This window comes from Gopherus flavomarginatus, chromosome 8 (assembly GCF_025201925.1).
Source record: "Gopherus flavomarginatus isolate rGopFla2 chromosome 8, rGopFla2.mat.asm, whole genome shotgun sequence".
Classification (NCBI taxonomy): Eukaryota; Metazoa; Chordata; order Testudines; family Testudinidae; genus Gopherus; species Gopherus flavomarginatus.
This window is the reverse complement of record NC_066624.1, coordinates 110,781,001-110,796,349: the sequence shown is the minus strand read 5'-3', so window position 1 is coordinate 110,796,349 and position 15,349 is coordinate 110,781,001. Positions and strand designations below refer to the sequence as shown.

Below are 15,349 nucleotides of genomic sequence, written 5' to 3'. Positions count from 1 at the left end.
TGGAATTAAGTGGGAATTGGGTGCTTCTAACTCCCTTAGGATTTTATGAAAATCCCAGCCGTTGGACTCAATCCCAGAAGAAATCAGGAGCCACTCCACTACAGGCACCACCGTTAGAACTGACGTGGGATAAGAGCCAGGGCCCTTTATTTCTAAGTGGTTCTGATAAGTTGGAATGAAAGAAGCTTTAGAAAGAGCCCAGCAGAGCCAGGAGACCCCCAGTGCTTGCTTCAAAAAGAAACAACACAGTCTATGTGTAGCGAGAGTAATTTTATGTAGATTTTTTACTTTTGAATATTTAAAACATGGTGAATATTAACTTCAGAGGTTCTTAATACGTTCCAAAGCCCCAGGAGCCATTGAAATGCTAACATCAATATGCAACATCTAATCTCGTCAAAAAAAGGCAAGCCCTTCAACATTGTCAGAGAGAGGTTACAGAAGGAATCCTTGGGAAAACAACTCCCAGCCTTTTGTGCAATATACAGGCTAAATATACATCCTAGTTGGGAAAGTTTCACTTTTTGCAAGGGAGAGGAAAGCTATCGTAAGTGCATTGCTGCGGGAAGGTTTTTCTGCGTTGCAAGGCTGAAGCTGTGTTGCTGAATGACATTGAGTAGTTCAGTAAAAAGGATATCTTGTGGCTTTGCATACTATACCAGTCAAATGCACTCTCTGGGTGCCCTCCCACAGCGAAGCAGACAGTGCACCACCTAAAGATGCATTTGTGTCCAGAGCGCAGGGGTTAAAACGGCTCTGCTTGTTTATAAAGTGTAGTGTTTCCTATCGCTCGCCTCTGACCTTCAGCAGGAAGAAAAGCTCAGTTAAACTGTGTAAATAGGGACCAACTAGGAGCAGGGGAAGGCAGCCAAAACTTCTGTGCAAGCTTTGCAGTGCTGCAGCCGTTTAGGAGCAACGAGATGGACTAGACACTAGGTCAAATGTACTGTCGGCTGCTGGCAGGATCCTAACATACAATGACACCCAGATTCGCAGGGAAAATACTGCAGCCTGGAACCACCAAATTACTGCACATGAAATGCCATTTTTGTTCATCTTTAGGAACGCCTAAGTCTGTAATTTGACATTTAAAAATCCAAACCAACAGGACCTGAGCTGACAAAAGAGTCTTGCTGCTAAATGGAACCAGGTTACACTGAGTATTTCCCTTTATAATGTGGCTTAATGCTTGTGTCAACCTACAACTACAGCAAAGATATGGGAAGATTATGATTTCGTCTTTGCAGTGAAAATTAGAATGAATGTGTAGCAAAGAACTGCAACACTTTCCCCACAACCCAAAATTTGATTGATTAAAAAAAAGCCTGCTAACTTTAGCAAAACAGTCTCATTGGTTGGCGTCTATTTAAAGAGATGTAATTATGCATAAAATGACAGAGTGGCATCTCCCTAAAAGAACACAAAACAGATGAAAATGCCACAAACAAGACAAATGTGCATTTTGGCTGCCCCTTTCATGCCAAAATAAAATTGGAGGAGAAAAAAATAAAATAAGAGAGCCCCTCAATAACCTCCTTTTCTGGAAAAAGTATTAAAAAATCTAGACTTTCAAACGAATCACTGATTGGATTCTCCAACATAAGGCCTGGAATTATTGCTCTAAATTACATGGTTAGATCTGACTAAAAATTTAAGGCACAATTTGACAATCATTTAAAAAGCAATAAATATAATCATTTTCTTTTATTCTCATGTGGCAGACATATGCATGGCACTCCTGCCACTGAAGCTATGGATGCAGACAGCTACTTTGATTCAAGAGCTCAAAGAGTTTTACCTTTTTTAAGTAACTCTCACAACACCCCTGTGAGATAGGTAATATATCGTCCCCATTACAGAGATGGATAAACTGGGGCTAAGTGACTTGTCTAAGGTGACAAAGGGAGAAAGAGGTAAATCTGCAAACAAAACCCAGGAGACTGGAGTCTAATCCCCGGGAACCGTAAAGACGCTATCACCATTTGGGGTTTGGGCTTTTTTTTTTAGATTGAGGAATAATCAGGAAGTCACACAAACAACAAAAAGAACATTTCAGATTAGCCCCATTAGCATAGCTGCAAATTCAATGAGGCGGTTGGTTATACATGGGTTAATGCCAAAAAGATTGAGAATGCGGCAGCACAGAAATGAAGACAGGACAGGTATAATAAAAACTGCCCCGGCTACCTACTGTTGCCTGTACCTTTAATTAGTCATACTCTCAGGACAATCTAAAATATGTATATTATTTTTATATATATAGTTCCTAACGGTTCTACTGAGTTTTCAATAGTTAGTGTCTCTAAAAACAAAGCTGAGAACTTATGTGTTCACCACGAACCCTAGAACAAGTTGTTTATTACTATGGACTCGCCAATGGAATTGGATTGATTCACAGATGGCTTAAGGCAGGGGCTCTCAAACTGGGGGTCGGGACCCCTCAGGGAGTCGTGAGCTGTCAGCCTTGAACCCAAAGCCCGCTTTGCTCCAGCATTGATAATGGTGTTAAATATATTAAAAAGTGTTTTTAATTTATAAGGGGGGTCGCACTCAGAGGCTTGCTATGTGAAAAGGGTCACCACTACAAAAGTTTGAGAACCACTGGTTTAAAGGAGCGGTGCGGGATTACCAGTCACATTTCATTTACAATTCACAAGGGCTCTAGCATCAAGACAGCCAACCGACTGCTTCAACTGCAACCTTGAAATGCTGAGGAGGAACAGCAATCTTTCTGGAAATGTATATGGAAAATGGCCTTTCCCAAGCCAAAAGGAATGGTGCTAGGGTGTGAGGTTCAACCAGAGTTTCTCAATCTTCGTGAGCATAATCTACTCAGACCCTTCAGTACTTGAAACCAGGGCCGCCCGGGGGGGGGGGGAAGAGGGGCAATTTGCCCCAGGCCCCGGGCTCCGCAGGGGCCCCCACGAGAGTTTTTCGGGGCCCCTGGAGCAGGGTCCTTCACTTGCTCCAGGGGGCCCGGAAAACTCTTGCGGGGCCGGGCCCCAGAGCTTCTTCCGCTCCCGGTCTTTGCTGGCGGGGGGGTCCTTCTGCTCTGGGGGGAAGGACCCTCCGCCAGCGAATTACCGCCAAAGCGGGACCTGCTGCCGAAGTGCAACCCTGTCTTCGGCAGTAATTCGGCGGCGGGGGGCCCTTCCGTTCCGGGACCCGCCGCCGAAGTGCCCCGAAGACGTGCGGCAGGGGTCCCCTGCCACTGAATTACCGCCGAAGAGCGGGCTGCACTTCAGCGGTAATTCACCGGCTGAGGGCCCTCGCCACAGGTCTTCGGGGCACTTCGGTGGTGGGTCCTGGAACGGAAGGGCCCCCCCGCCGCCGAACAGGGCCGGCTCTAGAATTTCGTTGCACGGGGGGCGCCCTGCCGCTTGCCGGTCCCGAGGCTCCGGTGGACCTCCCGCAGGTATGCCTGTGGATGCTCCGCCGGAGCCACGGGACTAGTGGACCCTCCGCAGGCACGCCTGCGGGAGGTCCACCGGAGCCTCCTGCTGCTGATGGCCCCAGACCCCCGGAATCCTCTGGGCGGCCCTGCTTGAAACAAAGGACAACTGACACTGTCACCATCTTCCTAACCAGCCTGGGCATGGTTTGAAGGGAGAAGACAAAAACTGTGTCCAACAGAAGTAACACTGTTATTCCCAGAAAAGTCACATTATTTGGATTTTTAGTAATTAGGAAAATGGTGTCTGCACAGGAAGTAGAGTGAATCAGAAAACAAGAAAAATTTTGTGAAAATTTTCAAAATTTGTTTGTTCCATAACATCACAATGGATCCATTTTCTATGAACATTTTTGTGACACTTTTACAGGATTTTTTTTACCATATGGTTTTTGAAATCGTTGCCGAAAACTTTTGTTTATTAAAAATGGCTTTGAGTAAGAAAACTTCATTTTTGGTAAATGAAAAACAGAACCATTTCAAAAACTATTAGGATAAAAATGTCAACAATATACTGATTAAACTATTAATAACAAATGCTGTAAAGGATATTGTGAAAACAGAAAATAGACAATTCCTCCCAAAAGGTATTGAAGAAAAAAGGTCAAGCTTTCAACAAAATAGAAGTTCAGTGTAAAACATTTTGACCAGCTTTAACAGAAGTATTGTTCTCAGAGTCCCTATATCAATTCATACTTTACTAACTTCTATATGGCCTTAGGTAGCCCTCTCCATTCTTTGCAGTAGATCCTCAAACAAATATCAACATGCGACTAGTGTTTCCCATGTAGATTTTCACCACTCAAATCCACAGCACACATCCTCATGTGTCAACCCTGATTTATAGTGTTGAGATCTACATAAAGCGTGATTAGCACTACTTGATGATCTAATATCAAATCAGCCCACAGAATCAACCACGGGAACCAGACGTTAACAAAAGGCAATTCGAAAACCAAAAAACCCTCCTTTGAGCTGTTCAGTTTCTAGACGAAAATGGGGCATCACAGAATTGTACGTCCTAAACTAGAGTAAAGCAAAGTGACAAGATTCCCCACCGCTCCCATGGATGTTGATGATGGGATTTTCCTGAGGTCTCTGCATTGTCCCCTGTTTTCCCTTTTCCCACTACTCCCACGAACCTTCCATGAGGCCGGAAGAGGGAAATTATGTTGTAGAACCAGCACTCTTTGCAGCCCCAGCTAGACTTTGCTACACTCAGCTAGGTTGGAGGCTTAGGGCCCAAAATATGTGTTACTAGACTGGATTTAATTGGTGATTGCGTGCGCCAGTCTCCACACACAATATCTATACCGAGAACTCTCTTATGCTCGTGGGCTGTGTAATTCACGCCCAGATAATGAGCTAACCCAAGGCCTATGTCACACTTCATTCCTGCTTCTGCCCTAAGAGTCTGATGAATGTGTGTAGAGCTCACCCTGGCAAATGTTTTGCTTCCCCCGTGTCTCAGGGACTAAGACGTTCCCCAAGTGTTTTGCAGCTGTGATAAAAATCTACCAATTATTTAAAAAAAATCATAATGAAAGGTGCATTATCTAAAGCTGTGACGTTGTCTTCTGCTTTAAAAGGCAACATTCAGGCAACAATTAAAATAAAACAATAAATGACAATAAAGCAATTACATTAACAAAATAAGATCATTCACTTTGATGATGTCACTAGAGATTTGGCTGTAACCAAGGCAACCAAATCTGATGTAGTAAATTCAAGCATCTGTTTATGTCCCATTGAGGAATGGATTTAAGCATGTGCTGAATAATAAATACATGCTTAAATACTTTCCTGAACCAAGGTTTAAACAAGGCTTTGTTCCTGCACCCCAAACTCCCAACGGGGTGACCTGAAACATGGGATCAAGCCCTAATTTCACACAAATGCTAGAAAAGGCAAAGAACCACCACCAAAATACCGACGGATTGAAATAGAAAGGTCTAGGTGATCTTCACATTCCTTGTCAAAGGAAAATTGCTGAACATTAATGCGTCAGCAAACAACATGAGTATTTATCATGACTTTAGAAATGTACCTTAAAAGAACAAGGTCTCTTTGGTAAAAAAGGCTTCTTTGGAATAGATAAATGAGGATATGTAATAAATACATGATAGATTGTGGCTAAGCAATATTTTGTTTGTGCTTTAAGGCAATGCCATGATTAAAGATCTATTTGAAACACTCAAGTATCAGGTCTGAAAATCTGACATGACAGAGTGTGGTATGCGTGTGTGTATCTTCCAAAATATATTTGTATCAGTTTAGGCACCACATATGAATGTATTTTTAAAAAAACACTTCAGGCACTTATTCACCCACTCAAATGGGCAACTGGCTTTGGTTATTTTAGGGAGGAGAAACCAAATTAAAACAATATTACCCAGATATTTCAAGTCGGAAAATTAGCTGCTGTATGTATAACAACACTCCCCCTTCTCCTTCCCTCCAAGGAGTTCAAAATGCTTGAGAAGCAATGATCTAAGAGCCCTCACACCACCAAATTCACAGAACACCCTAAACATGGAAAAGTTCAGATCTAGACCTCTTGGTTAGCTCTTGGTTCTGGAATGGGCTGCTCCATACCCACAAACCCAACCAAACTTTTCAGAAAGGGAGGATCTGGATTTGAACTTATGCAGTGAGGGCCACTCTAAAATTACTTTATTCAGTCCCTTCCCTTCCCTGGGAAGGTAGTAAGAATTATCAAGCTCTACTGTGAAGAGGGATAGACAGAGCAAGTGAAGTGCTCAAAATTGCACAGTGAGTCTGTGGCCTGGGCACTGAAAGAACCCAGGAATCCAAACTTCTGGTCTCCCTCCTCTGATCGCTAGACCACGACCCTTGTCCTAATTACAGTTGCTAATTCTCATCACTTTCTAATATGCCACTCAGTGCGACAGACAGACTGACTGAAACCTACAAGGACACAGAAGTTCAGAGCTATAGTTGTACATCAGTGTCATGCTCTGTTGTATACATCACACTCCCAGTGTACTTTGGAGAGAAGATGCTCAGAAACCCAGTTCTAAGGCACGATGGAATGTGATATAAAGTGAAGTTACCCACCTGCGCTCTGAACTTCCATGCTTTGGTAGATTCAGTTCAGATAAGTGTTTAACAATCTTCTGCATGTAATGCTAGCAAGCTCAAAATTACCTTAGGTGCCAGGGCTAATGACAGTATAGCAAATGGAGCCGATTAAGAATCATGTCCTTATTTAAAAAATCTACCCAGCACTTAACTTTTCGCATGAAATAAATTATAACATAGCTAACTAATCTACTGTGGGAAAATGCTGAAATTATTGAAGGCTGGGGCCACACTCCAATATGATGGTGAGATGCTGTTACATGGACACTACCCTAATAGCAAAGTCCTGCAGGATTTAATGGAGAACAATATACTTTCTATGGGATTGATCAGTCATCCTACAGATTTCTAGAAAAATGACCTCATAGATGATCTCCTGAGGTCCCTTCCAACCCTTATATTCTATGATTCTATGATTTTGATGTGGTGCAAATCCAGGTTAATTTCACTGAAGCCAGTGGAGTTATGCTAGTAAAAAGTTGGTGAAAGTGACGGGGGACAGACCCTAAATTCTCTATTAAATTCACTATAGGATGGTTTAAAAAACAACTACAGAAATGTTATTATTCACTGTTACATTCAATAGGACTTTGCCATAAAGGTCAACCGAAATGCTGAGCGAGGAGGGGACATATCATTTTCAGGAGTTACAGTAAAAGTCAATTTTCCATTTTCTTTAATTCTTCGCTTGGATCCAACCCATGTCATTTCATTTCACTCTTTTTTCTTTTCAGGTTTGGATGATGCAACTTTATGGAGCTCTTGTTACAGAGACTGAAGGGAAAGCACCACATTTTACTATTTATTATTGTGAGAGAGAGCAAAATATGCAAGTTACTCTTCAAAACTGCAAGTTTGTTATTAATATGGTCAATCAGCCCTGAAATGCTTCCGTTCTGGCTCTTAATTTGTTAGGTGCAGCTAAAGGTATTTTCTTTGATTACATCTGCAAACAAAATATTAATGTCAATGCAGTGATATGAAAATTGCTCCTTTCCCATGTAATTTGCACCTTAGTTATTATGGGTTTCATGAATAAGAATATTATAGCTGTACAAAATGAGTTGTGGATTTATAATGTATTTTTTAATTAATAACAACAAAAAAAAACTACACCCCGCAAAACCCACCAACAAACCCATGAGCTGCCTGCACATAGGTTTTTATTAACCTTGGTGCAAATTTTTAATTCCCTGAAGAGTGCATCAATACGTCCCTTTTTTCCTGGAACTGTGACATCCCCTAGTCATTCCTTTGCAATGACATTTCTCCACAAAGAAAAAAACGGCGTGATGAAACTGTAGAAGAAAAGATGTCTGTCGTTTTTCCCTTTTGGGGGCTAAATTACACCTATTTACAACTTGAGATGAAAAATGAATCCTTCCTGTTCCAGAAATGTCAGGTATTTGGAAAACCCCAAATGCTGAAATATTAAACAATTCTCACAGCTTGTACTGTAACTCCAGCTTTGGTATGTTACCATCATCCTCGAATGCCTGAGCCTGTCTCAAGGTAGAATTCTATCCAATGGGAGTCTTTCCTTTGATGTCAGTGGAAGCTGGTCAAGACTCCATTGCTAAAGTACTGGTTTGGAAACAAGCAGTGCCCACTGGTCGCTATGTAACTGCATTGGCCCTGGATAGCCTAAGATCCTTTTGAGCATGCCCGTGGTGGCCATCATTAGTCATTTTCTTTGAAGCCATTTTGAATTTCTTTTTAACCCTTTCCAGTCCCCAAAATAATTAACATAACTTCTCAGTGACTTTATAGCTGTAGTGTACCAAAAGGATATATGCATGTACGTGCGTGTGCATGTGTGTATGCAGCCTCACAACTTTCAGTGATGGTTCATACATAAATACCTGAGCATCTGAGAGTTGGAAGCATCCTTACTGAATACATGTATGCAACAGCGAAATATAATATTATAGAAAAGAAAAAGTTAAGAAACTGGAAGGGGAATGGAGACAAGCGAGGGCATAAGAGAAAGTTATAGCCTCTATGATTTAAAACAAATCTGTGTCCCTATGATTTAAAACAATACCTATATAAAGGCTCAATGTCTCATGGCCAATGTTTGTATAGTTTGTCTTGCAATAACAATTACTCTGATTCTGGTCTTACACTTACATGCTGGTTTTACACTGGCGTAAGTCTAGTATTATGGAATCATGTCCAATATATAGCTTCCCACTGATGTCAATGGGAGTAGGATCAGACCCTCACACCAGAGTAAGAAGAGAATCGAGCCCAATCATCCCAATTTTAATGTGCTTCTTAGGAGATGTGAATCAAATAGAGATAAAGTTAGAAACTGCCCGCTTGTCCCAAGGCCTTCCAGCTTTACTTGTTCAATAAAGAATTAGGTCCTAGGCTGGAAAGGAGTCATGCTAAATGGAAAGGTTGTGCAATTCCCCCAACAGGCAAATATGGGAGTGTGGTGGTAGATGCTCAAAGGTCAGTGCTGGCCTTAGCGGTGAGTGCCTGGATCCGAGCTGAGTTGCAGGTCTTGCAAAGGATGTGTCCATCCAGAGGGTAACAGCCCTGATTGTCCCCTTCAGACAGGAGGCCACCACAGTCCTAGACAACGAACAGAATAAAGACCAAAAGAAGAAATAAGATGAGAATGAAATTAGGCAAAGAACCTATTAGTGAAATACACACTCACGTCCCCTGGTAACAGAATTCTGCCCAAGTCAGTGTGGGAGTTCTAGGATGTCTTTCATGACCAACCCATTCCCTGATAAGAGACAATGCTGCAGCAGAGATGGGCTCCCAAGCTCTCTAAAATAAAAAGAGATTATTCCCTTCCCTGGGAAATTCCATCTCTGGGAAAGGAAAGGGCTTTAGCATTGAGGAACACGGCAAACTTAAGCTCACGTTTATTAATGCCAAAAAGGAAAAAGAAGAAGTGAGCCTTGAAAACAAGTTTTCTGCTCATCTCTCTCTCTCTTTGGAAGAGCGAACTCCAGAAAGCAATAGAAAACATGACAGAGGTGACAGCAGAGCCATGGCCTTGCAGAACGCCTTCACCGCTGTGGTCATTATTATTACACTAGCACCAAAGGGCCACAACCAAGATTGAGGGCCCATTGCGCTGGGTGCTTTACAGACCTTTAGTGAGAGACCGTCTCTGCCAGGAGCTTGTAATCCAAATACACAAGCTAAAGGGTGGAAGAAAGGCCAGAATGCCATCATAACCATCCGTCTTTTGTAAATGGAAAGCCATGGCTCACGGAGATTAAGTGACTGCCCTAAGCTCACGCAGGAGGGTGATGGTAGAGTCACGAACTGTACTCAGAGACCTCGAGTCTCAGCCCCGCACTCGAGCCCATGACTGTGATAAGCACCATTACTGGGACTCACATCTTGTCCCAACATCTGGCTGGAGTTTATCCCCAGGAGAACAGCTGCGTTGCAGAATTCTCAGAGGTTCAATATGCTACATGTGCCAAGCTGATTTTTCCTCTGTTTCAGATTCTTATCAAAATCATATGTTCTAGAAACTAAGCACAGCAAGGGCCATACATGAATGAGAATGATCATGTTCACATGCCAATTCAAATTTTTCAACCACAAGCTGTATGTTGATTTTCCAGCTAATTATTAACGTCATCTTTTTTTAACCCACTTACATAATCTTGCTCACATTGCAACATGCATTAGAGCTGACTCTAACAAAACAAATAGGAGCAACCTTTGTTTCCAGGTAACGAATTACAATATTCTCAAATATTCAGCTCTAATTCTTGAGTCGTAGTCTCTTGCTAACACAATGAAGCTGGTATATACAGAAGGCCTGATTCTCCTATTGTTTGCACCATCTATGTGTAAATCAGGAGTCACTTCTGCTGAAGTCAATGGAGTCAAGTTTAACGCAGAACCAGTGTGATAACAGGAATGTGCTCATTATTGATGTAGGAGAAGTTCATTTCTGTCAATACAGTGAACCCAATATTTGCTTTCTTCCCTTGCCAGCAATGGGAATACTGACCTCACACCGGTAGCATTGGACATGGAAGTCACGGTCTAATGCCACAATGCGTATGGTCTCCTCTTGACCCGGGGCAGGCATAATGGGCTCCTTACACACGGAACATCGTGGTGCAAATTTCCTTGAAAAGCAAAGATGGTTCCAATCAAACACCAATTGCACAGCCATGTTCTTCGTATGCTACATTAGAAACTTAAGAACCCTGCAGGAAACTGTGGCACAACACACATCTCTGCAAGCAGAGCTGCCTCCTTGAAAAGGAAACATTACGGGATGCTTATTAGTTCCTACAGAACAATGGCAGGGGCCTGAGAATCATATTCTGCTCGTCTTAATCATTTATTAAACAATCTCTCGATGATGTTGCTCATCATTGTGGTATCCAAGCGCAAGCCCCAGAGTGAGCTAGTTTCATATGCACAATATAACGCCATTTAAACCAGTGGAATTCCCCTTATGAATGAAGTTAGCAGGATTTGCCCCATCTGTCTCTACTGAAACTAGAGATGGACCAAGTAGGATGCAGCCTTAGATCCTGCCACTGCGGGATTGTTCTATGCAGTATAATTTTCTTGGGTTTTATCCAGTCTTGTTTTAAAATCCTCAAGCATCTGGCTCCCACTACACCCACGGGATGTTAGTTTTAGCTCGGCTCAATCTGTGCACCGCTAAGAGAACTGCTAGAGCATATCTGACTGGTTCTATCTCTCAACTACTTGATTTGCATCCACAATCTGGCAGTCACAGGTGAAAATGCCTTGGATGCAAATTCTCCCCATGAAATAGGAGACCACCCTTCTGAAACCCTATCCCTCAGAACATATACTGGCTAATAGCTAAGAAACTTAGAAGTAGGGTCAATGGGCAATGCTCATGGCAAGTGCCAGAATGTGAAGAGACCAAAGAGTCTTCTCTTGTAAAATATCTAGGAAACAGTGACTCTGCCACCCAGCCTTTTATACAAACCACCCTAGAATTAACTCCATTAAAAAACATCTTAGCCGCAGTAGGAGTAAAGAAAAGGATTCATTTCATTGGCAGCAGATGCAAGGCGTTTTGTTAGATTGCAGCTATGCAGACATGAATTAAACAGCACCTTTGCTGATTGCTCTGAAAGAGAATTTAAATGGATCATGATATGACCGTAGCTGTAATCACAGTTAATGTGGGGATTCAGGCACTTTCTTATGCAATTCAGCTAAAATGTGCTGCTTAAAAATGCTTGAACGTTTCTCTACCTAGGTCACCAGAGGCAGAACAGCATGGGCCAATTTTTTTCCAGAGAGACAGAGAAATGAGTCCCACTGAATTCAGTGGGGGCTGCATGCATTTCTTAGGGCAGCATCTAGCCATTCATGTCTTGCAGGTGGATTTCACAGTTTCCATTTGCTCCTCACCTTTCAAGATAAGAACACCAATAGCAGTTTCAAACGGTCGACAGAGCCAGCTAGAATTCTTCTAAAAACTATTTTCACTTAAAAAATGGATTCCCCCCCCCAAAAAAAAATACTTTCACTAATTTTCTGATTGACACAAAGTGAAAAACAAACACATTTTTTGTTTTTCTCTCTTCCTGCCCTCTTTACCTCTTTTTTCCAGTGGCAAAAAGGAAAAGAGAATGAAAACGGTGAAAAAAGAAAATCTGAAATTTTCCAGAAATGAAAAATTTTCAGGAAAACATTCTGCAGAAATTTTTAAAACTAGTTTTTGTTTTTTGCAAAGATTTTTGACCAGGAAGATGTTTATAACATTTCTGAAACTGTTTATGAATTTCGTTTGTCCTCCTCCCCCAGTTCTGTGTCCAATGTTTAGGTTTACTGACTATATTTTTTGCATCCACAATTGGCTTCTATTTGTTTCTTCATGCCTCCATAGCTGCCAATACATCCTGAATGCTGCTTCTCACTCACTCTGCACCCTAAGGACATGTAGGTGCTCTGAAAGTGGAAGGTGGGAACACCGGGGGAAGGGATCCTGCAGGGCGATACAGGGAAGTAAAATTAAATGAAGAGAAACTGAGAACACTGGATACATTTTCTTAATAATTCAAGGTATTAGGCTGTGGAGCAGTGACCCAAGAGAAGTGATAGAAGTTTCATTATTCGCATCAGCTAAAACTGGGTGAAAGAACTGCCGAATATACTTCCGGATACAGACTCTGCACTGGCTGTAGATGGACTCAGTAGTCCAATTAGATCATCTGCAATCCTCTGGATCTTCTCCCAGCCTTGTACCCAACCAGTACAGGTCCTTTCCCTGCCGTCTATTCTCGGAGAGTGAAATTCTCCCATGGGTTGAGGAGCAGTCACCCTTTAAGCCAGAAGGTACTTAATTCTTCCTAAAGGATGTCAATCCCTCTCAAGGAGGAGGACCATCCCGCATATATTGACACATGGCGTAGGGAGTGTAAGGGACATAATGTAGTGCCACTGCCTTAGCTTTCTGCTGGCCCCTGCACAAGGGTGAATTTCACCCTCTGGAACATTTCTCTGGATTCTTGCTGAGACGCACATAGAGGGAGAGGTAACGCACTGCGGCCTCTGCAGCTGCCAATTACACAGCTGTGTCTGAGCTTCAGGGAGCATTTCCTGCCGGAGTTTAACATTCTCCCATATGGCGGCTGTGATTCCTTTTGTCACATAAGTCTGCTGCTCTGAGCTTCCAGGCCCACACACTGATGTCACGAGTCTCTAATTAAGTCTGCCCCCTTAGAAATTAAAAGATAAGTGCTTGAGATGTAAACCCACATTAGTCAGTATTGATTTCCTCTTTTAATTGAGGGGTGTACCGTGCCTGTCTCTTCCAAGCTGGGGAAACATTTGTGCTTTGATTATATCTACTTATCTGTCTTTCTCAGATCAACTATGATAAGGGAAAGGATGGGGGGAATGACAGAAGCTACCTCCAGTCGTGGATTGCAGTGCACTTTAAATAGATATTTTAAACTATAAATTATTATTAGGAATGTTTTCCTAGCTCTTTGAAAGACTAACTAGCAGATGGAAACATAAGAACATAAACAGAGGCTAGGGAGATCATTCCTTACCCATCCTGGCTAATAGCCATTAATGGACCTAACCTTCATGAACGTATCTAGATCTCTTTTAAACACTGTTACAGTCCTGGCCTTCACAACCAGGAAAAGCCAACTAGAACCGCCTGGGCCATACTTGTGGAAATCCTCGATGCAGTGAATGTTCCCTCCGGCATCCACAGTGAAGGGGATGCCATCCAGGCTGCGGTGGCACATCACACAGGTGAAGCAGTGGGGGTGGTAGGCTTTCCCCGTGGCGCGCAGGATCCTCTCCATGATGGGTTTGGCACAGACGCTGCACTGCTCCAGTGTGTTCTGTAAGCAAAGAAAAACCCAACAGGCATAAGAATCAGTTCAGATATTTGCACAGGCCGGGAAAGCAGCTGGTCTGCAAGGGAACTGAGGCCCTTTCGTTTCACCCGTTTGCTGTGAGCGCAGGATAGGCAGCTGTCAGTTCCAGAACAGCTCGGAATCCAGGCCAGCTCCTGCCAATACCGGGTATGGCACACAAGGCAGCAGTGTCACTGGGGAGAACTGCAGGGTCCCATCTGCATCCAGTCGCCCCAGCAGAGCACCCTGCTTTAGATTCATCGCAGGCGAACCCTGGCTTTTCTCAAACCAGTAACTGCATCCTGCAACTCGGGCAGCACAAGGGCTGGGATTCAAGAGTGCACAACCAGCGAGGCGAGCCGAGTGCTTCTTTAGAGTCCGAGTTTAAGGGCAGACGGCACTGCCAGATCATCTAGTCTGACTTCCTGTGTCTCACACCCAGCACCTGCACACTAAACCCAATAACCAGAATTAGACCAAAGCATAACAGCTCACAGGAGACTTGACTGTGATGTGCCGCAGACGGAGAATAGGAGGGTCAGAGGTTCACCAGTTATTGAGGATCCCGCAAAGGTAGAAAAATGATTAAGTGATATATACCCAGACTAAGTGATATATACCCTGATAAGTGACCCGCATCCACATGCTGCAAAGGAAGATGAAAACCCCCAAGGTCTCTGCCAGTCTGACCTGGGGGAAAATTCCTTCTCGACCCCACACATGGCGATCAGTTTGACCCTGAGTATGTGTGAAAGAACCAGCCAAGCGCCTGAGAGAGAGAATGCACAGTGTCACCTCAGAGCCCTGGCCCACCCGTCCAATGTCCCATCTCCAAGTGTGGCCATCTCTGATGCTTCAGAGGAAGGAGACCAAAAAAATCTCCCAGAATACACTGGGGGACAAAAATCCCTTCCTGACCCCCTGCAGGTGACCAGCTGAAGCCCTGAAGCATGAGCTTTAAGGAACATGAGACATAAACCGTAAGTGATCCCCAGGGTTGCCCTTTACTGTCACAAGCAACCCCGTCATACGATCACACTCATACATTTGCCCTCTCTCTTAAAATTCATTAAGTTGTCTGTTTCGGAACCTCACCCCTCTTAGAAACTTTCTTTTAATTTCCAGCCTGAATTTGCTCATGGCTAGTTAATACCATTTGTTCTTGTGCAGCATTGTCCTTTAGCTTAAATAGCTCTTCACCTTCTGGTGTTTAAACCCTAGTGCAGAGGTTCTCAAACTGTGCTCCGCGAGCTCCATTCAGGTGATGGGCGGATAGCTCCCTCTAAGATGTGTGCCTGGGCGGCCACACACAACACAATGAAGGGACACCCACCTAATTAGTGGAGGTGCACAGACGTGGCTCCACTAATTAGGTGCCTGGACCCTGAAAAAGATGCACGTGTGAGGTGAGGTGATGGCCTTGGGGGGGAATAGGGGG

At 43.3% G+C, this 15,349-nt stretch overlaps 1 protein-coding gene across 14 annotated transcripts in view; it reads right to left on the bottom strand.

Annotated features, from left to right (window-relative positions):
• Positions 1–5,003: 5,003 nt before the first annotated feature.
• LPP (LIM domain containing preferred translocation partner in lipoma) overlaps positions 5,004–15,349 on the bottom strand; it is a 443,967-nt gene continuing 433,621 nt past the window's right edge. For all 14 annotated transcript variants that reach the window (XM_050964799.1, XM_050964800.1, XM_050964802.1 and 11 more), the window contains 3 exons: positions 13,718–13,896; positions 10,548–10,668; positions 5,004–9,133 (listed from right to left, as the gene is read on the bottom strand). In XM_050964799.1, the coding sequence (XP_050820756.1) occupies positions 9,005–9,133; positions 10,548–10,668; positions 13,718–13,896 (429 nt within the window). In that variant the 3' untranslated portion in view covers positions 5,004–9,004. The remainder of the gene's footprint in view (positions 9,134–10,547; positions 10,669–13,717; positions 13,897–15,349) is intronic.